The sequence below is a fragment of the Pan troglodytes genome, chromosome 19, assembly GCF_028858775.2.
Source record: "Pan troglodytes isolate AG18354 chromosome 19, NHGRI_mPanTro3-v2.0_pri, whole genome shotgun sequence".
In the NCBI taxonomy this organism is placed as follows: domain Eukaryota; kingdom Metazoa; phylum Chordata; class Mammalia; order Primates; family Hominidae; genus Pan; species Pan troglodytes.
In genome coordinates, this window is record NC_072417.2 from 89,787,591 (window position 1) to 89,810,442 (window position 22,852).

Sequence of the window (22,852 nt, forward strand, 5' to 3'; positions counted from 1 at the left end):
GAGTTAAAGATGAAATGTGGGGCCAGGCACGGTGGCTCACGCCTATAATCATAGCACTTTGGGAGGCCGAGGCAGGCAGATCACAAGGTCAAGAGTTCGAGACCAGCCTGGCCAATATGGTGAAACCCCCATCTCTACTAAGAATACAAAAATTAGCCAAGTGTGGTGGCAGGAGCCTGTAATCCCAGCTACTCAGGAAGTTGAGGCAGGAGAATTGCTTGAACCCGGGAGGCAGAGGTTGCAGTGAGCCGAGATCACGCCACTGCACTCCAGCTCCAAAAAAAAAAAAAAAAAAAAGAAATGTGACAATGAAATAAAGAGTTTAATTTTTATGCTTGTCTTATATATGCTGTTCACAACTTTTGTCTTCATACTTGTAGCTAAGTAAATGCTGCAGCTGGGTCTCCCATGGGTGTGTGCTTGTTTGTGTGTGTGGATGTCCCGCTCTTTTATTGCAAGTTTCATATTGTCTATATTTAGATTTGGCTTAGACCTTGAGCAACGTTTATTGAACCACAGGTGTTTTTCTCTGTGAGTATGAAAACATTCTCCCCTCCCCTCCCGAGTTTTCCCATACCCCAACTTGAACGCCTTTAAACGCCTTCGGCTGCCCACACAGAGGATTTCTTTCCTCTAGGAGTTTTTGTTGGTTGGTTGGTTTGTTGTTTGTTGACTTATAGTAAGTCCCTTGGGGGTCTTTTGTTTTTTGAGACGGAGTTTTGCTCTTGATGCCCAGGCTGGAGTGCAATGGCACAGTCTTGGCTCACTGCAACCTCTGCCTCCCGGGTACAAGCGGTTCTCCTGCCTCAGCCTCCCGAGTAGCTGGGATTACAGATGCCTGCCACCACGCCCAGCCTATTTATTTTTTGTATTTTTAGTAGAGACGGGATTTCACCATGTTGGCCAGACTGGTCTCGAACTCCTGAGCTCAGGTGATCTGCCCGCCTTGGCCTCCCAAAGTGCTGGGATTACAGGCATGAGCCCCCATGCCTGACCCCCTTGGGAGTTTTTAAGTTCTCAAAATACAAATAAGTCCCCATTAATAGTCATTTTTTTTGGATCTTCACACCCGTTGGGATGGCTGCTACCCAGAAAAAAAGAAAAAAAAAGAAAAAAGGAAGGTGTTGGCAAGGATGTGGAGAAATTGAAACCCTTGTGCACTGTGTGTGGAAATGTACAATGGTGAAGCTGCTGGGAAAACAGTATGGCAGTTCCTCAAAAACTAGAAATACCATGTGATCCAATAATTTCACTTGTGGGTATATACATAAAAGAGTTAAAAGCAGACTTGAAGCAATATTTGTACACCCATATTCATAGCTGCATTATTCACAATAGCCAAAAAGTCAAAACAACTCAAGTTATTCATCCATAGAAGAATGGATAAACAGGCCAGGCACGGTGGCTCAAGCCTGTAATCCCAGCACTTTGGGAGGCTGAGGCAGGCAGATCATGAGGTCAAGAGATCGAGACCATCCTGGCCAACACAGTGAAACCCCATCTCTACTAAAAATACAAAAATTAGCTGGGCATGGTGGCGCTGCCTGTAGTCCCACCTACTTGGGAGGCTGAGGCAGGAGAATCGCTTGAACCTGGGAGGCAGAGGTTGCAGTGAGCTGAGATCGTGCCACTGCACTCCAGCCTGGCGACAGAGTGAGACTCCATCTCAAAAAAAAAAAGAATGGATAAACAAAATGTGATTTCTCCATACGATGGAATAGCATTCAGCATTAAAAGACAGTTATCCTCAGGCCGGGTATGGTGGCTCACACCTGTAATTCCAGCACTTTGGGAGGCTGAGATGGGTGGATCACTTGAGGTCAGGAGTTGGAGACCAGCCTGGCTGGCCAACATGGTATAACCCTGTCTCTACTAAAAATACAAAAATTAGTTGGGTATGGTGGCATGTGCCTGTAATCCTAGCTAATCAGGAGGCTAAGGCAGGATAATCGCTGGAACCCAGGAGACAGAGGTTACATCAAGCAGAGATCATACTACTGCACTCCAGCCTGGGCAACAGAGTGAGACTGCATCTCAAAAAAAAAAAAAAAAAAAAAGTTATTCTCAACAAACTAAAAATAGAATTACATATGATCCAGTAATTTCACTCTGGGCATATACACAAAATAGTTGAAAGGGTCTCAGAGATATTTGTTCACCCACATTCACTGCAGCATTATTCACAATTACCTAACAGTGGGAAAATAAATCTTCATCAGTGGATGGAACAAAATGTATGTCCATACAATGAAGTATGATTCAGCCTTTAAAGGAAGGAAATTTGGGCACATGCTACAACATAGATGGACCTGGAGGACATTATCATGCTGAGTGAGATAAGCCAGTCACACAAAGACAAATACTGCTTGATTTCATTTATATGAAGTACCTAGAGTAGACAAATTCATGGAGTCAGATGTAGAATGGTGGGCTGGTGGGGACGGAAGAGTGGGAAGGTAGTGTTTATTGTCTTCATTTTTTATTTTTGAGGCAGGGTCTTGCTCTGTCACCCAGGCTGGAGTGCAGTGGCACAAACATAGCTCACTGCAACCTCCAACTCCTGGCCTTAAGCGGTCCTCCCACCTCAGCCTCCCGAGTAGCTTGGGACCGCAAGCGCATCCCACCACACTCAGGTAATTTTTTTGTATTTTTTGTAAAGACAGGGTTTCACCATGTTGCCAGGCTGGTCCTGAACTCCTAGACTCAAGCGGTCCACCCACCTCAGCCTCCCAAAGTGCTGGGATTACAGACATGAGCCACTGTGCCTGGCCTAGTATTTAATGAGTACAAAGTTTCTGTTGTGCAAGGTGAGTTCTGGAGATGGGCAGTGGTGATGGTTGCACAGCATTATAATGTATTTAATACCACTGAACGGTACACTTCAAAATGGTTAAGATGGTAAATTTTATGAGTATTTTTATCACAATTAACGGCTAGGCATGGTGGCTCATGCCTAAAATCCCAGCGCTTTGGGAGGCCAAGGCGGGTGGATCACCTGAGGTCAGGAGTTTGAGACCAGCCTGGCCAACGTGCTGAAATCTTGTTTCTTAAAAATACAAAAATTAGCTGGGCATGTTGGTGGGCACCTGTAATCCTACTTGGGAGGCTGAGGCACGAGCATCACTTGAACCAGGAAGGCAGAGGTTGCAGTGAGCCAAGATTGAGCCACCGCACTCCAGCATAGGCAACAGAGCAAGACTCCATCTCAAAAAAAAAAAAAAAAAAACAGAGGTGTTCCTTGAGTACCTGAGACACAAGCACTCCTGGAGCTCTTCTAATTTTTTTTTTTTTTTTTTTGAGACGGAGTGTTGCTCTGTCACCCAGGCTGGAGTGTAGTGGCGTGATCTCGGCTCACTGCAACCTCTGCCTCCTGGGTTCAAACGATTCTCCTGCCTCAGCCTCCCAAGTAGCTGGGATTACAGACATGCACCACCATGTCTGTAATTTTTGTATTTTTAGTAGAGACAGGGTTTCGCCATGTTGGCCAGGCTGGTCTCGAACTGACCTCAAGTGATCTGCCCGCCTCGGCCTCCCAAAGTGCTGGGATTACAGGCATAAGCCACCCCGCCTGGCTGAGGACCACCTCTTAACTTGGGGATTCACTAGGACTCACAGGACTCAGCACGTGTTGAACTCACAGTGACGCAGTCAGAATGCACAGCTGGGTCTTAAGGAAAAGGACTCAGCAGAGCATACAGGAATCCAGACACAGGCTTCCTATGCTCTCTCCAGCCCGAGGAGTCACACAGAACACACTCTTACCCCAGCAACAAAGATGCAGAAACACAGGCGTATGCCATGTTTCTGTCCAGGAAAGCCCACTAGAGACACAGCACCAAAGGTTTTTACTGAAGTCTGGTCACATAGGCAGCCTCTGCCCAGCTGGTACCAAAATTCCGTACTCCAGAAGGAAAGCAGGTGTTTATTTAGCATTAGCCACAATGTTTTTTGTTTTTTTGTTTTTTGACACGGAGTCTCGCTCTGTCACCCAGGCTGGAGTGCAGTGGCGCGATACTGGCTCACTGCAGCCTCTGCCTCCCAGGTTCAAGCAATTCTCCCACCTCAGCCTCCGGAGTAGCTGGGATTTACAGGCCCACGACCATGCCCGGCTAATTTTTGTATTTTTAATAGAGATGGGGTTTCATGCAGGCTTTGTATCAATACAACAAAAATGTTCTCAAGGGTTCTTATGTCTCTCGAACCCCTATTTCTAGGCATGACTCTCAGAAACAGATATCAAAGGATAACAGGATGTGAGTGATTTCTTTTTTTTTTTTTTTGAGACAGAGTTTCGCTCTTGTCGCCCAGGCTGGACTGCGGTGGTGCGATCTCGACTCACCGCAACCTCCGCCTCCTGGGTTCAAGCGATTTTCCTGCCTCAGCCTCCCGAGTAGCTGGGATTACAGGCGCCCGCCACCATGCCCAGCTAATTTTTTGTATTTTTAGTAGAGACGGGGTTTCACCATGTTGGCCAGGCTAGTCTTGAACTCCTGACCTCAGGTGATCCACCCACCTCGGCCTCCCAAAGTGCTGGGATTACAGGCGTGAGCCATCGCACCCAACCAGATGTGAGTGATTTCAATAGAACACGGACATCCTTCCTTATTTTCTCAAACTGAGAGATTCATTATGTAATTGAAAGAAAATATTCTTTGCAATATGGCCTAAGTGTCTAGTTCTGTTACTTTTGGTCCTCCAAGAAAATGAAAGGCTTGATCAAGCTGGATCAAATTCCAGCCATATGGTTGGGTAAATATAATACTATGAGCTTTTGTTATATAATCAGCAGTGAAATGATTGAAAACCAAAAATAAAACCCTAACCCCCCAACCCCAAACTGACTGAACAGACCCCTTAATGGGCCAAGAGGATGCTAGAGAAACCTCAAAACAATTCCCAGCCATGACCGGGAAAAAAGGTCAGCCGCCTTATTATACCCACCTTTTTCGGAGTTTAGGCACAACTGACCAGCATTAACATTAAAATAGCAATCATAAAACTGACAGAACAGACTCTGTAGCAATAAGATACCAAATTCCAACCTAACTCTGGCATAGCATCACATGACAGATAGGAGACCTGAGGGAAATACAAATATTTTACCCCCAAATACATGGTTTTGTTTTTTTGTTTGTTTGTTTGTTTGTGGTTTTTTTTTTTGAGACAGAGTCTCACTCTGTCACCCTGGGTGGAGTGAAGTGGCCTGTCACCAGGCTGGAATGTAGTGGCATGATCTCAGCTCACTGCAAGCTCCGCCTCCCGGGTTCAAGAGATTCTCATGCCTCAGCCTCCTGTGTAGCTGGATTTACAGTTGCACGCTGCCACACCTGGCTAATTTTTTGTATTTTTAGTAGAGACAGGGTGTTGCCATGTTGTCCAGGCTGGTTTCAAACTCATGAGCTCAGGCAATCCAACCACCTCAGCCTCCCAACATGCTAGGATTACAGGTGTGAGACACCATGCCCAGCCCAAAATATATATGTATATATTTTGTTGTTTTGTTGTTGTTTTGAGACAGAGTCTCGCTGTGTTATCCAAGCTGGAGTGCAATGGCATGATCTTGGCTCACTGCAACCACCGCCTACCAAGTTCAAGCAATTCTCCTGCCTCAACCTCCCAAGTAGCTGGGATTACAGGTGCCTGCCACCACGCCCGGCTAATTTTTGTATTTTTAGTAGAGACGGGGTTTCACAGCCTCAGTAGAGGCTGAGATTCATGCCTGTAATCTCAGCACTTTGGGAGGCCAAGGCAGGTGGATCATGAGGTCAGGAGTTCGAGACCAGCCTGGCCAACATGGCAAAACCCCGTCTCTACTAAAAACAAGAAAAAAAATAGCTAGGCTTGGTGGCACGCGCCTGTAGTCCCAGTTACTTGGGAGGCTGAGGCAGGAGAATCACCTGAACCTGGGAGAAGGATTGCACCACTGCTCTCCAGCCTGGGCGACAGGGCGAGACTCTGTCTCAATCAATAAATCAATCAATAAATAAGATCGGACGTGGTGGCTCATGCTTGTAAGCCCAGCACTTTGGGAGGCTGAGGCGGGCGCATCACCTGAGGTCAGAAGTTCGAGACCAGCCTGGCCAACATGGTGAAACCCCATCTCTACTAAAAATATAAAAATTAGCTGGGCATAGTAATGCACGCCTGTAATCCCAGCTACTGGGGTGGCTGAGGCAGGAGAATCGCTTGAACCCAGGGGGCAGAGGTTGCAGTGAGCTGAGATCACACCATTGCACTCCAGCCTGGGTGACAGAGTGAGACTTCATCTCAAAAAAATAAAAAATAAAAAAGTTTTAGAGCAGGAATGAAAGGAAGCAAAGTACACTTGGAAGAGGGTCAAGTGGGCAACATAAGAGATCCAAGTGCCCTGTTCAGCCTTGGGCTTGGGGTTTTATACATTGGCATGGTTCCGGGGTTTGTGTTTTTCTTCCCTTAATTTTCCCCTTGGGGCAGGCTGTCTGCATGCACAGTGACCTGCCAGCACTTGGGAGGGGCCGCATGTGCAGTGCGTTTACTGAAGTTGTGTGTATGCTCGTTTGAGGCATTTTTCTCTTACCAGTCAAGCATTCCCAGAGGAAGGTCATATACCAGTTAAACTCCCATTTTGCCTCTTAGTGCACATGTTTGAACCGACTTGCCTAACTCCTGAGATCTTATCAGGAAGCTGCTGATCACTAGCTCCAGGTATTTTCTATCTACTGGGAGACTTCAGGTCCCTGGAACCAGCTGCAACCAATTATCATTTTAGAGACACAGTTTCACAACTGCCTGACCATCACCTGATGGTTGCCTGACGACCTGATAGGGGCCCTCTCCTGCCCTGCTCAGTTCTGCCTAACTGCCTACTCTAACATACTGATTTATGTCTTGGCCTGCAACTTCTGTCTCCCTAAATGTGTAAAACCAAGCTGTAACTGACCACACTTTCTCAGGACCTCTTGGGATTGTTCTCCCAGCCATGGTCACTCATACTGGCTCAGAATAAACCTCTTTAAATATCTTGCAGAGTTTGGTTTTGTTCATCAACATAGTTGTGAATATGGATTGTGTTTATTGGTTAAGAGATAATTAACTTTGAAAAGTTAATGTCTCATTAAAATAAAACATAATTACTTTGGCTTGTTTGTTTGGGTTATTTTGGTTGGGTTTCCAGCATGTAAAATAATTAGACAACTCTTTTCTCTACAACTCACATTTCTTTTCTTTTTTTTTCTTTTCTTTTTTTTTGAGACAGAGTCTCACTCTGTTGCCCAGGCTAGAGTGCAGTGGCGTGATCTTGGCTCACTGCAACCTCTGCCTCCTGAGTTCAAGTGATCCTCCTGGCTCAGCCTCTTGACGCATGAGCCACCATGCCCAGCTAATTTTTGTATTTTTAGTAGAGACAGGGTTTCACCATGTTGGCCAGTCTGGTCTCAAATTCCTGACCTCAGGCATGAGCCACCATGCTTGGCCTCGGCCTCATATTTCTTTCTTTCTTTCTTTTTTTTTTTTTTTGAGACACCATCTCACTCTGTTGCCCAGGCTGGAGGGCAGTGGCGTGATCACAACTTACTGCAACCTCTGCCTCCTGGGTTCAAGCGATTCTCGTGCCTCAGCCTCCCGAGTAGCTGGAATTACAGGTGCGTGCCACCATACCCACCACAGGTTTTGCCGTGTTGGCCAGGCTGGTCTTGAACTCCTGGGCTCAAGCAATCCACCTGCTTCAGCTTCCCAAAGTGCTGGGATTACAGGCGTGAGCCACCGTGCCCAGCCTAAAACTCATATTTCTTGATAAATATTGGAAACATATTCCCTAGAAATAGTCTAACTCGGCCGGGCGCGGTGGCTAACGCCTATAATCCTAGCACTTTGGGATCACGAGGTCAAGAGATCGAAACCATCCTGGCCAAAATGGTGAAACCCCATCTCTACTAAAAATACAAAACTTAGCCGGGCGTGGTGGCACACACCTGTGGTCCCAGCTCCTCGGGAGGCTGAGGCAGTAGAATTCCTTGAACCCAGGAGGTGGAGGTTGCAGTGAGCCAAGATCACACCACTGCACTCCAGCCTGGGCGACAGAGCCAGACTCCATCTCAAAAAAAAAAAAAAAAAGAAATATTCTAACTTGACATTTTGTGTGTTTTGTGTGTTTTTTGGTCCTTGATCAACAATATACTAAATCTTAATACTAGGATGTATATTTGTGTGAAGGTAGAAGGTCAAACTTGACCTTCTTTTTAACTTTGTGTGCAAATAGTGTGAATGTGCCCTGGACATCTCCCTGCAGCATTGGGCTATGATTTACTGGTTTTCTGAGCTGCTATTAAATCTGGAAGTTTTGATGTTCTTATCAAGAGTAGTTCTGCCCTATTTCTGTGTGATAGTTTAGAGAACAAGCAGATTGCAGCTTTAGAGAAGTCTAGTCCAGAGGAGGCTCCTTTGAGCATTTATTTTTGACTTCGTTTCAATTCACAGGTCCTCTTTCTTTTACTTCCTGAAAATGTTGTCAGATATTTCCAATTCTTCAGTCTTTTTTGTTTACATTCTAAGCCTGTTTAACTTTTTTTTAAAAATTGGTTTAGTTTTCTCAGTTTTATATCTTAGAAAGGGATCTTTTGGGATAATTGTCACTGAACCGAAAGCAATTTGATGACTCATATTGTAGACACTGTGAGAACATGTTGAGGAAAAAACAGATGTTTTCTTCTCTACTTCTTTGTTTGTGGTTGGCACGCTGGGGAGGTAGCCTGCTGAATCCATGTGCCGTGGGGGAGCCGCACGGGGTGTCTGGGCTGGCTCTCCTCCCACAGGTGGCTGCCCCCCAAGCTGTACCCTATTCTGCAGGAAATGATTTGTTTGGCAGCCAGAGCTTGCTTTCCACTAAAGAACATTGCCTTGGCTCTGGCAAACCCTTTGACTTAGGAACCATTTTGGCCTGTCCCATTATTTTGCAGAATGAAGCGCTTTGGGTTTGCTATACAGCTGGTTTTGTTTTTTTGCTTGTTTTTTTTTTTTCTTTTTTCTTTTTGTTCCCCCCACCCCGAGAGATCAGCTCTTTCATTTTATCCCTTTCTGGATCAGAAACCATTGAAACCAGTGAAAGAAGAATAGCCCAGTGCAGGGCACTCACGTCTATTCAACACTGAATCCTTAATATGCTAGATGAGCCCAGCACATTTCATACAGTGCCATGGTGCCCTCCACGGCCTGACCTTCCAAAGCGAATTTTCTCTGCTAGAGACATCACTAATATATATTGAGTGCTTACCTACATACCAGGCACCCTTTTTTTTTTTTGAGACAGAGTCACTATATTGCCCAGGCTGGAGTGCAGTGGCACTATCTTGGCTCACTGCAACCTCTGCCTCTAGGGTTCAAGCAATTCTCCTGCCTCAGCCTCTTGAGTAGCTGGGATTACAGGTGTGCATCACCACATCCAGCTAATTTTTGTATTTTTAGTAGAGAGGGGGTTTCACCATGTTGTCCAGGCTGGTCTCGAGCTCCTGACTTCAAGTGATCCACCCATCTCAGCCTCCCAAAGTGTTAGGATTACAGGCATGAGCCACTGCACCCGGTGTAGGCGTTCTTTTATTTTTCTTTTCTTTCTTTTTTTTTCCCAGGCTCTCTTTAAAGCATGTTACAAGTAATTATCAACTAGAAACCATTATCCCCATTTTATAGATGAGAAAACCAAGGCACAGAGAGATCAAGTAACATATCCAAGATGGCAGAGCAGGTAAGTGCAGATAAGGACCCGCCTAAATTTGTCCATGTCCTGATTGCTGGAACCTGTGAATATGTTAGTTCCATGGTAAGGGGGAATTGAGGTTGCAGGTGCAATTAAGGCTGCTAATCAGCTCACCTTGAGATGGGGAGATTCTCTGGAATTAGCTGAATGGGCCCAATATAATGTCAGGTCCTTAAAGTGGAAGATTATCAGGGAACCTGCCCCCGATAGTCATGTAGGTTCTTTTCTATTTTCCCTAAGCATCCGCCAGGTTGAGAAATAAAGGGACAGAGTACAAAAGAGAGAAATTTTAAAGCTGGGCATCTGGGGGAGACATCACATGTCGGTAGGTTCCTTGATGTCCCACAAGCTGCAAAACCAGCAAGTTTTTATTAGTGATTTTCAAAGGGGAGGAAGTGTATGAATAGGGTGTGGGTCAAAGAGATCACGTGCTTCACAAGGTAATAGAATATCACAAGGTAAATGGAGGCAGGGCGAGATCACAGGACCACAGGACGGGGCGAAATTAAAATTCCTAATGAAGTTTCGGGCACGCATTGTCATTGATAACATCTTATCAGGAGACAGGGTTTGAGAGCAGACAACCAGTCTGATCAAAAATTTATTAGGCGGGAATTTCCTCCTCCTAATAAGCCTGGGAGCACTATGGGAGACTGGGGCTTATTTCATCCCTACAGTTTCGACCATAGAAGATGGCCACACCCAAGGGGGCCATTTTAGAGGCCTACCCTCAGGGGCGCATTCTCTTTCTCAGGGATGTTCCTTGCTGAGAAAAATAATTCAGCAATATTTCCCCCATTTGCTTTTGAAAAAAGAGAAATATGGCTCTGTTCCGCCCGGCTCACCAGCGGTCAGAGTTTAAGGTTATCTGTCTTGTTCCCTGAACATTGCTGTTATCCTGTTCTTTTTTCAAGGTGCCCAGATTTCATATTGTTCAAACACACATGCTCTACAATTTGTGCAGTTAACGCAATCATCACAGGGTCCTGAGGTGACATACATCCTCCTCAGCTTACGAGATGACAGGATTGAGATTAAAGTAAAGACAGGCATAGGAAATCACAAGGGTATTGATTGGGGAAGTGATAAGTGTCCATGAAATCTTCACAATTTATATTCAGAGATTGCAGTAAAGACAGGCATAAGAAATTATAAAAGTGTTAATTTGGGGATCTAATAAATGTCCATGAAATCTTCACAATCCGTGTTCTTCTGCCATGGCTTCAGCCGGTCCCTCCATTCAGGGTCCCTGACTTCCCACAACAGAAGATGGAGGCAGGAGGGTCAGGGTCAGAGTCAAAGTGATGCATTGGGACAAAGATTCAGTCTGCTGTTGCTGGCATTGAAGACAGTGGAAGGGACCACAAGCCATAGAATCTAGGTGGCCACTAGGAGGTGGAAGAGGCAAAGGAACAGTTTCTCCCCTAGAGCCTCCAGGAACAATGCAGCAGCCTTGCTGACACCTTACTTTTAGCCCCAGGAGACCCGTCTTGCACTTCTGACCTCCAGAAGTGTAAGATAATAAAATTGTGTTGCCTTTAAGCCACTCAATGTGATAATTTGCTATAGCAGCAGTAGCAAGCTAATACAAGGAGAGATGGATTTTTAAAAATCTCATCTGGGCTGGGTGTGGTGGCTCACACCTGTGATCCCAGCACTTTGGGAGGCTGAGGTGGGCGGACTACCTGAGGTCAGGAGTTCGAGACCAGCCTGGCCAACATGGTGAAACCCTGTCTCTACTAAAAAATTAGCCAGGCGTGGTGGAGCGCACCTGTAATCCCAGCCACTCAGAAGACTGAGGCAGGAGAATCTCTTGAACCCAGGAGGTGGAGGTTGCAGTGAGCCTAGATCACGCCACTGCACTCCAGCCTGGGTGAAAGAGCGAGACTCCGTCTCAAAGAAAAAAAAAAAATTAGCCAGGCATGGTGGCAAGCACCTGTAATCCCAGATATTTAGGAGGCTGAGGCAGGAGAATCACTTGAACCTGGTAAGCAGAGGTTGCAGTGAGCCAAGATCATGCCATTGCACTTCAACCTTGGCGACAGAGCAAAACTCTGTCTCAAAAAAAAAAAAAAAAAAAAAAAAAATCATCTGAAGAAAATGTACTCTTTTTTTTTTTTTTTTTTTTTTTTGAGATGGAGTCTCACTCTGTCACTCAGGCTGGAGTGCAGTGGTGTGATCTGGGCTCACTGCAACCTCCACCTCCCAGGTTCAAGCGATTCTCCTGCCTCAGTCTCCCAAGTAGCTGGGATTACAGGTGCCTGTCACCATGCCCAGTTAATTTTTTTTGTATTTTTAGTAGAGACGGGGTTTCACCATCCTGGCCAGGCTGGTCTCGAGCTCCTGACCTCGTGATCCACCTGCCTTGGCCTCCAAAAGTGATGGGATTACAGGCATGAGCCACCACGCCCAGCTGAAAATGTACTCTTAACCACAGTCAGTCCTCCATAACCATTTTGTATTGTAGGTTCAAACAACCATGGATCGAAAATATGGGGAGAAAAATTGTATCTGTACTGAACATGTGCAGACTTTTTTTCTTATAAGTCCCTAAACAATAGTGTATAACAACTATTTACAGAGCATTTACATTATATTAGGTATTATAAGTAATCTAGAATTGTAGTAATTACGGGCTCATGCCTGTAATCCCAGCACTTTGGGAGGCTGAGGCGGGCGGATCACCCAAGGTCAGGAGTTCGAGACCAGCCTAGCCAACATGGCGAAAACCCGTCTCTACCAAAAAAAAAAAAAAAAAAAAAAAAAAAAAAAAATTAGCCAGGCATGGTGGTGTGAGCCTGTAATCCCAACTACTTGGGAGGCTGAGTCAGGAGAATTGCTTGAACCTGGGAGATGGAGGTTGCAGTGAGCTGAGATTGCACCACTGTACTCCAGCCTGGGTGACAGAACGAGACTCCATCTCCCAAAAAAAAAAAAAAAATTATAAAGTATGCAGGAAGATGTGTGTAGGTTGTATGCAAATACTATGCTATTTTATATCAAGGACTTGAGCATCTGCGGGTTTTGGTATCTGAGGGATGACTGGGATGACTACACATCTTTCATGATGTTGACAATCAGTGGAAGATGAGGGATGTTGTAATTTTGATTAAATTTCTCCATTCAGAAAATGGTGGTGCTTTCTAATTTCCTACCAGATCAGCTCACTGCAAGCTCCACCTCCCGGGTTTACACCATTCTCCTGCTTCAGCCTCCCGAGTAGCTGGGACTACAGGTGCCCGCCACCACGCCTGGCTAATTTTTTTTTTTTTTGTATTTTTTTAGTAGAGACGGGGTTTCACCATGTTGGCCAGGATGGTCTCGAGCTCCTGACCTCGTGATCCACCTGTCTCGGACTCCCAGAGTGCTGGGATTACAGGTGTGAGCCACCACGCCTGGCCGATCAGGCCCATACTTCTTTGCCTGACACTGAACAATTCCTAAAACCTCATCCTGCAAAACCATACCTGCTCCATGCAAAACCAAAACTTCAAGACTCTAAAACCATGCCAGTCTCCAAAACATACCCTTTTCTGTAGACACATTTATTTTATTCTTGTTTCATGAATACATTTTACTTCAACATCTCTGCCTTTGTTCATATTGTATTTCTTTGTGGAATGACCTTTCTTTCTCCTTCCTTCTATCCAAATCCTATTCATCTTCAGGACCTGGCATAAGTCCCACCTCCCTGTGAAGCCTTTTCGGACCACAGCAGCCTTTTCCTGACTTTAGTGAAGTTCCCACAGACTGAATCACACCTCATCTTGCATTGCTTCCTTTTCCCCCATGTGTTTTTCTTGTTCTCGCAACTATATTAACTCTTGGGGGGAAGGACTGTCATTTACAGTCTACATTGTACAGTCTACAGTCTAATATCCTCGACATTGACTAGTCTGATGACTTCCAACACCAAATCTCTGGGGGTTTTTCTTCCACACCAACCAACTCTGCAGCACCAGCTGGGTGTTCAACAATTCAGTTCAATCCTGACACTACCAGGAGTTAGCACCGACCCCCACAGGTTAAGTAAGGTCTCAGTCCCACAAGACTACCATTACCAGAAAGGGATCCTGATGCAGACTCCAAGAGAGGGTTCTTGGATTTCACACAAGAAAGAATTCCGAGGCTGGGCACGGTGGCTCATGCCTATAATCCCAGCACTTTGGGAGGCCGAAGTGGATCTGAGGTCAAGAGTTTGAGACCAGCCTGGCCAACATGGTGAAACCCCATCTCTACTAAAAATACCAAAAAAAAAAAAAAAAAAAAATTAGCTGGATATGGTGGCACGAGCCTGTAGCCCCAGCTACTTGGAAAGCTGAGGCTCGGTTGGGCACGGTGGCTCATGCCTGTAATTGCAGCACTTTGGGAGGCCGAGGCAGGCAGATCACGAGGTCAGGAGTTCGAGACCAGCCTGACCAACATGGTGGAAACTCATCTCTACTAAAAATACAAAAAATTAGCCGGCTGTGGTGGCAGGCACCTGTAGTCCCAACTACTTGGGAGGCTGAGGCAGGAGAATTGCTGGAACCCAGGAGGTGGAAGTTGCAGTGAGCTGAGATCGCACCACTGTACTCCAGCATGGGCGACAGAGCGAGACTCTTCCTCAATTAAAAAAAAAAAAAAGAAAATAAAGAAACAAAAGAATGGCTACTCCATAGACAGAGTAGCCCTGAGGACTGTTGGTTTATTTTAAGGTCGTTTTTTGATCAGTTGCTAAACAAGGGATGGATTTTTTAAGAGTTTTCTGGAAAGGGAACGAGCAAGTCCCAGAACTGAGGGTTCCTCCCTTTTTAAGCAATATAGGGATATAGGGTAACTTCTGGGCATTGCCACGGCATTTGTAAACTGTCACTGTCACGGCACTAGTGGGAGTGTCTATTCATATGCTAATATGTTATATTTAGCATATAGTGAGGTTGAGGATGACTAAAGTTCCCTTTAGTCGCTGTGTTGGTTTTGGTGGGTTTGGGCTGGCTCTTTTTCTTTTACAGCATCCTGTTGTATTTATTATCAGGGTCTTTATGACCTGTATCTTGTGATACCAGTCCTGAGGACCTCCTGTCTCATCCTGTGACTAAGAATGCCTGACATCCTGGGAATGCGGGGCAGCAGGTCTCAGCCCCATTTTACCCAGCCCCTATTTAAGTTGGAGTTGCCCCAGTTCAAATGCCTCTGACACTACCCCCACTTACTTCAGATGCCAGTCCTAAATCCAGGCCGTCCATACTTCCAACTGACCAGCTGTAAAGGGAGGGGAGTTCCTACAATTCCCAGCTCATATTTGATAATTTGCTAGAATGGCTTGCAGAACTCAGGAAAACATTTTTTTTTTTGAAACAGGGTCTCACTTTGTTGCCCAGGCTGGAGTGCAGTGGTGCTATCATAGTTCACTGCAGCCTCAAACTCCTGGGCTCACGTGATCCTCCCACCTCAGCCTCCCGAGTAGCTGGAACCACAGGTGCGCACCACCACGCCCGGTTAATGTTTTAAATAAATTTATGTAGAGATGGGGTCTCACTATGTTGCTCAAGCTGGTCTTGAACTCCCACGCTCAAGCAATCCTCCCACCTCAGCCTCCCAAAGTGCTGGGATTACACGTTGGAGCCACCATGCCTGGCCCAGGAAAACAATTTACTTAAAATTGCCAGTTTATTGTAGAGGATACAACTCAAGAAGAGCCAAATGGAAGAGATGTGTAAGGTGAGCTTGGGGTGGGGGTGCAGAGCCTCTATGCCCCGTCCAGGGATGCCACCCTCCCAGCACCCCATGTGTTCACCAACCTCGAAGCTCATCATGTCTCCAGATTCGAGAGATTTTATGCAGCTTAATGGCAGCCTCCTCCCTGCCCTTTCAGGAGATCAGTGGGTGGGATGAAACGCCCAACCTTCTAATCACTTGGTCTTTCTGGTGACCAGTCCATTTGTGAGGCTATATGGGGACCCCACCCTTTGTCACCTCAGTACATATGTGATCAGAGGGGCTCATAACAACCAAAGACACTCCTGTCTTTCAGGAAATTCCAAGGCCTTTAGGAGTTCTGTGCCACTGAGGACAAAGACCAAATATATTTCTTATTATATCACATCTAGTAAAGGTCTGAGCCTCAAGGTGACTCTCGGGAAGTGGTTAGCAACCAGTGAGCTGTTGCTCTATTATGATTTAGAAAATAAGGAAATGAGGCGGGGCATGGTGGCTCATGCCTGTAATCCCAACACTTTGGGAGGCTGAGGCAGGAGGATCACCTGAGGTCAGGAGTTCGAGACCAGCCTGACCAACGTGGCAAAGCCCCGTCTCTACGAAAAATACAAAATTAGCCAGGCATGGTGGCACATGCCTGTAATCCCAGCTACTCGGGAGGCTGAGGCGGGAGAATTGCTTGAACCCAGGAGGCGGAGGTTGCAGTGAGCCAAGATCGCACCAGTGTACTCCAGCCTAGGCAACAAGAGTGAAACTCCATCTCAAAAAAAAAAAAGAAAGAAAATATGGAAATGCAATAGATTCAGAATCATAAGATGTAGACACAGAAGGAATCTTGGAGAACATTTAAAACTTAGGGAACTCTTGAGATAAAATCTCACTCTGTCACCCAGGCTGGAGTGCATTGTCACGATCTTGGCTCACTGTAACCCCTGCCTCCCAGTTCAAGCAACTCTCGTGCCTCAGCCTCCCAAGTAGCTGGGATTATAGGTGCCCACACAATGCCCGGCTAATTTTTGTAGTTTTAGTAGAGATGGGCTTTCACCATGTTGGCCAGGCTGGTCTCGAACTCCTGACCTCAAGTGATCCACACACCTCAGCCTCCCAAAGTGCTGGGATTACAGGTGTGAGCCACCACGTCCTGCCTCATTATTATTTTTGAGACAGAGTCTTGCTCTGTCACCCAGGCTGGAGCCATGTGAGCTCAATGCAACCTCTGCCCCCCTGGATTCAAGCCGTTCTCCTGCCTTGGCCTCCTGAGTAGCTGGGATTACAGGTATGTGTCACCACGCCCGGCTAATTTTTTGTATTTTTAGTAGAGACTGGGTTTCCTGACCTCAAGTGATCCACCCACCTCGGCCTCCCAAAGTGCTGCGATTACAGGCGTGAGCCACCACGCTAGGCTCATGGTTCCTAATTATATCGCAGAACCACACCTCTGTGTCCTAAACATTATTGCAAAGCATTTCTCTTCTCCCACCTTGTTCCCACCCCCAACCTTGCCCAAAGCTTAAAGCTTACAAGTCACCTAAATATTCTATTAGGGGAAAAAAACTCCAGCATGTTTTATTATCTGATCAGGTGCATCATCTCATACCCCCTTTCCCCATGATTTCTCCTGCATTTCTTCTTGCTATTCCAGCCACTCCTATAGCCTTTTCTTCTCTTTTTTTCTTTTTCTTTTTCTTTTTTTTTTTTGAGACCGAGTCTCCCTCCGTTGCCCAGGCTGAAGAATTGTGGTGTGATCTTGGCTCACTACAACCTCTGCCTCCTGGGTTCAAGTGATTCTCCTGCCTCAGCCTCCAAAGTGGCTGGGATTACGGGCACCCGCCACCACTCCCAGCTAATTTTTGTATTTTTAGTAGAGACGGGTTTCACCATGTTGGCCAGGCTGGTCTCGAACTCCTGGTGTCAAGTGATCCACCTGCCTCGGCCTCCCAAAGTGATGGGATTACAAGTGTGAGCCACTGTGCCTGGCTTAGCCTTCGGTTTTGCTATTTTCTCTTTTTACTAAGTATCTGGCTAAAAGGGTTTTCTTGGAGCTAGTACTGAAGTGGTATCCTTAAGGGAGGTAAAAAGTCCAAAAGCTGGCTTAAGTGTCCAGTAAGGAATCACTTAAACTGGCACAGAGGGAAGCATTGCCTTTGTAATGGTCACCTATGAAATCCTTTCCAATTAAACAGCCTTCTCCTTTGTGCTGTAGTCTCTTTGTATTGGTGTGGCCATTTGTCTGTGGGTAATAGCCAACTCGCAATGGATTGTTGCTGCTATTAATCTTTTTTCAAGAAAGAAAATGACACACATAATAACCTGTTTGAAAAAGCCCTTTAATGGTACATTATTATTTGTTTTCTGGCTACAGAACAGTGAGGGCAGTGCATAGCTGTCTATACACTTTTCTTGCTGCTACAGAACTGATTGACTGCAGTAAAATAACCTTAAGATGTGTTTCTATGTTTCAGTGTAGAGGGTATACTTAGAATTTCCTGTATTTATCCTTCTATTAATACCATACTCAGACCGGGTGCAGTGGCTCACACCTGTATTCCTAGCACTTTGGGAGGCCAAGGCAGGCAGATCACCTGAGGTCAGGAGTTCAAGACCAGCCTGGGCAACGTGATGAAACCCCATTTGTACCAAAAATATAAAAATCAGCTGGGTGCAGCAGCACGTGCCTGTGATCCCAGCTACTTGGGAGGCGGAGGCAGGAGAATCGCTTGAACCTGAGAGGCAGAGGTTGCAGTGAGCCGAGATGGCACACTGCACTTCAGCCTGGGCAACAGAGGGAGACTCTGTCTGAAAAAAAAAAAAAGGAATAAAAGAATGGCTACTCCAGCCAGGTGTGGTGCCTCACGTCTGTAATCCCAGCACTTCGGGCTGCCGAGGAGAGTGGATCACTTGAGGCCCGGAGTTCGTGACCAGCCTGGGCAACATGGCAAAACCCCATCTCTACAAAAAACTTAAAAAATTAGCCAAGCTTGGTAGCATGCACCTGTAGTTCCAGCTTTGAGCCCAGGAGGCAGAGGTTGCAGTGATCTGAGATCATGGCCTGCACTCCTAGCCAGGGGCACAGAGCAAGACTCTGTCTCAAAAAAAAAAAAAAAAAAAAAAAAAAAAAGAAAAGAAAAAGGAAGAAAAAGAAATAATAGCTACTGCATAGGCAGAGCAGCATTTTTTTTTTTTTTTTTTTGGGACCAAGTCTCACTCTGTCACCCAGGCTGGAGTGCAATGGCATGATCTCAGCTCACTGCAACTTCCACCTCCCAGGTTCAAGCAATTCTCCTACCTCAGGCTCCCGAGTAGCTGGGATTACAGTCATGCACCACCACGCCTGGCTAATTTTGCATTTTTCGTAGAGACAGGGTTTCACCATGTTGACCGGGCTGGTCTCAAACTCCTGACCTCAGGGATCCACCTGCCTTGGCCTCCCAAAGTGCTGGGATTACAGGTCTGAACCACCATGCCTGGCCCAGAGGTCACTTTAGTTACCATCTTGCTTTTGGTGGGTTTGGCTGGCTTCTTTACTGCATTCTGTTTTATCAGCAGGGTCTTTAAGACTTGTATCTTGTGATGCCAGTCCTGCTGACCTCCTGTCTCATCCTGTGTCTAAGAATGCCTGACCTCCTGGGAATGCAGCCCATTAGGTCTTGGCCTCATTTTACCCACCCCCTATTCAAGATAGAGTCGCTCTGGTTTCAGGTGCCTCTGAGGCAATTACTGGGCTGGGCACGGTGGCTCACACTTAGCACTTTGGGAGGCCAAGGTGAGCGGATCACTTTAGGTCAGGAGTTCAAGACCAGCCTCGCCAAAATGGTGAAAGCCCATCTCTACTAAAATACAAAAAAAATTAGCCAGGTGTGGTAGTGGGCACCTGTAATCCCAGCTTCTCGGAAGGCTAAAGCAGGAGAATCGCTTGAATCCAGGAGGCAGAAGTTGCAGTGAGTCCCGATTGTGCCACTGCACTCCAGCCTGAGTGACAGAGCAGAACTCTGTCTCAAAAACAACAACAACAAAAACAATTACTGTCATAAAAAAGATAATAACAAGTATTGATGAAGATTTGGAGAAACTGGAACCCTCACATATGGCTAACAAGAATGTAAATGGTACATCTATTTTGGAAAACAATTTGGCAGTTTCTCAAAATATTACACATAAACCGACCATACAACTCAGCAACTCTAACTCCTAGAAATTTACTTTCACAAAGTCATGCACTTGAGTGTTCCGAGCAGCGTTATTTATAATAGTCAAAAACTAGAAACAGTTGACATGCCATCCACGTGTAAATGGATAAAATGTGGTTTATCCATACAGTGGAGGGCTGGGCACGTGGCTCACACTTGTAATCCCAGCACTTCGGGAGGCCGAGGCAGGCTAATCACTTAAGGTCAGGAGTTCAAGACCAGCCTAGCCAACATGGTGAAACCCTCTGTCTACTAAAAATACAAAAATTAGCTGGGCATGGTGGCATGCACCTATAATCCCAGCTACCGCATGAGTACACTCAGACAATTGCAAAGGAGTTCCACTCCTCTCACCTTGGGGTCAACACCTACCCCCATTACACCCATGATCAGCAGGAAGAAGTTAGAGCAGTCTTCACCCTTTTTCCATATTCATTAGCCAACACCTTAAGATTAAGGTGTTATAAAACCCAAAGCGAGGCCAGGAGATCGAGTCCATCCTGGCTAACACGGTGAAACCCCATCTCTACTAAAAATACAAAAAATTAGCCGGGCGTGGTGGCAGGCACCTGTAGTCCCAGCTACTCGAGAGGCTGAGGAAGGAGATGGTGTGAACCCGGGAGGCAGATGTTGCAAGGAGGCGAGATCGTGCCACTGCACTCCAGCCTGGGTGACAGAGTGAGACTCCTTCTCAAAAAAACAAAAACAAAACAAAAAAACAAAAAAAACCCAAAGCAAGAGATTGAAAGTGCCATGGCAAAATTATAACTGAGACAGTGAAAGAGATCTGACCTAACCAACTCCATCTTGCTTTGCATCTCCAAGCTGTTCTTATTCATTCCTGGGCACAGACCAAACTAACTTTGGAAGGAACTTGGTTAATAGTTTAAAACAATGACGATAACAGCCCTTTCCCAAAACAAAGTTCCTTCTTGCCTGGAGACTAGACTGCCTTTGTAGGACTAACAAATTAGCCACAAGATTAGAATTTATGGTTTAGGAGTCATGCAGCTGGAGGATACAAGATTCTGACCGTCCTTAAACTGCTCCTAAGATCAGTGCTTGAGATGTTTTGCAGACCCTGCACTTGATGGATCATCTGGCACCACCCAGATAGATAAAATGGCCCATCTGATCTTATGGCCCCTGACCTGGGAATTGACTCCAGCACAAAAGGACAGCTTCAGTTCTGCGTGATTTCATCTCTGACCCAACAGTCAGCACTCTTGACTCAATGGCCTTCCCTCCCACCCCCACCAAATTATCCTGAATTAAAAACTGTGATCCCAGAATGCTCAGGGAGACTGATTTGAGTAATAATAAAACTTTGGTTTCCCACACAGCCGGCTCTGCCTGAATTACACTGTCTGTATTGCAATTCCCCTGTCTTGATAAATTGGCTCTGTCTAGGCCGTGGGCAAGGTGAGCCCGTTGGTCAGTTACAACCATGCTCAGCTAATTTTTTGTATTTTTTGTAGAGATGGGGTTTTGCTGTGTAGCCCAGGCTGGACTTGAACTCTGGGCTTAAGGGATCCCCCCATCTCAGCCTCCCAAAGTCCTGGGATTACAGATGTGAGCCACCACGCCCCGCCTAACTGAGTAGCTTTACTTATTTATTTAAAAAAATTAGTTTTATTTTTTATATCGTAAGGCTTACTTGCAAAATGAATAGCTTTCAATAGATGATCTCTCTCTCTCTCTCTTTTTTTTTTTTGAGATGCGGTCTTGCTCTGTCAACCAGGTTGGAGTGCAGCGGCGCAATCTTGGCTCACTGCAACCTCTGCCTCCCAGGTTCAAGTGATTCTCCTGCCTCAGCCTCCCAAGCAGCTGGTATTACAGGTGCCCGCCACCACGCCCAGCTAATTTTTGTATTTTTAGTAGAGACAGAGTTTCACCATCTCGGACAGGCTGGTCTTGAACTCCTGACCTCGTGATCCACCTGCCTTGGCCTCCCAAAGTGCTGGGAAATGACAGGTGTGAGCCACTGCGCCTGGCCAATGATCTCTTCTTACTGCACTCTGTGACTTGCCTTGAATTCCTTCCTGCACAAGATCCAGGAACCCTCCCTTAGGGTCTGGGTAGGGTCCCCTTTTTCTGGCAACAGAGACTTTAAATACTTTTATGACTGCCTCTGATAGATTGTTCTACACATCTGTCCTTTTTGTTAACATGATTATAGGAAATGTAATTTAGGGCACCAAGAGAAGATCTATTCACGGAACGCAGTAAGGAGTGAATACACACTGCCTCTGTATTGATGGAACTCATGCTGGGCCATTAAGTATTTTTCCATGTATGCAAATGAGCATTGTTTTCAAGATATTGAGCCTCTCCTGCCTTTCCTTCTAACTGATCCAAATCAGAATAACCTGATTGGTGAGCTGAGCTTCACCTCTAACTTGACTTGTTGTTGTGCTGCTATTGGTAATGAGGTGATACTAAGGGACTTTTTATGTTGACAGTGTGAGCGTCTCACATGCATGGGATAGGTAGGGTATGTGGGCCCTGGGTTTTGACTAGGTGAGATGCGAGGAAATACTTTTCTCTCTTTTTTTTTTTTTTTTTTTGAGATAGAGTTTCGTTCTTGTTGCCCAGGCTGGAGTGCAATGGTGCGATCTCAGCTCACTGCAGCTTCCACCTCCTGGGTTTAAGCGATTTTCCTGCCTCAGCCTCCTGAGTAGCTGGGATTACAGGCACCTGCCACCACTCCCGGCTAATTTTTTGTATTTTTAGTAGAAACAGGGTTTCACCATTTTGGACAGGCTGGTCTCAAACTCCTGGCCTCTGGTGATCTGCCAGCCTTGGCCTCACAAAGGGCTGGGATTACAGGCATGAGCCACTGTGCCTGGCCTTTTTTTTTTTTTTTTTCACCATTTTTTGAGACGGGGTTTCACTCTGGCCCAGGGTGGAGTGCAGTGGGACTACAGGCATATGCCACCATGCCCGGCTAAATTTTGTATTTTTTAGTAGAGATGGGGTCTCACCATGTTAGCTAGGCTGATCTCGAACTTCTGACCTCATGCGACTCACCAGCCTCGGCCTCTCAAAGTGCTGGGATTACAGGCATGAGCCACCACACCCGGCCAGATGTGAGGAAATACTACCCACTTTGGCAGAGTGCTTTATCCTTGCTAAAATACCTTACCCCAAATGCAAGAAACAAATCTTATTCCTGTTTGTTTTTTGAGACAGAGTTTTGCTCTTGTTGCCCAGACTGGAGTGCAACTGCGTGATCTCA

The 22,852-nt window shown here is 46.0% G+C and overlaps 1 protein-coding gene across 5 annotated transcripts in view; it reads left to right on the forward strand.

Annotated features, from left to right (window-relative positions):
- MFSD11 (major facilitator superfamily domain containing 11) overlaps positions 1 to 22,010 on the forward strand; it is a 68,748-nt gene extending 46,738 nt beyond the window's left edge. For 2 of the 5 annotated variants that reach the window (XM_054670717.2, XM_016932967.4), the window contains exon 14: positions 9,600 to 10,922. In XM_054670717.2, the coding sequence (XP_054526692.1) occupies positions 9,600 to 9,626 (27 nt within the window). In that variant the 3' untranslated portion in view covers positions 9,627 to 10,922. Of the gene's footprint in view, positions 1 to 9,599; positions 10,923 to 10,954; positions 11,268 to 13,015; positions 13,315 to 21,331 lie in introns of those variants that run through there. The other 3 variants (XR_010153097.1, XR_010153096.1, XR_010153095.1) reach the window with 3 other exon arrangements.
- The last annotated feature ends 842 nt before the right edge of the window (positions 22,011 to 22,852 follow it).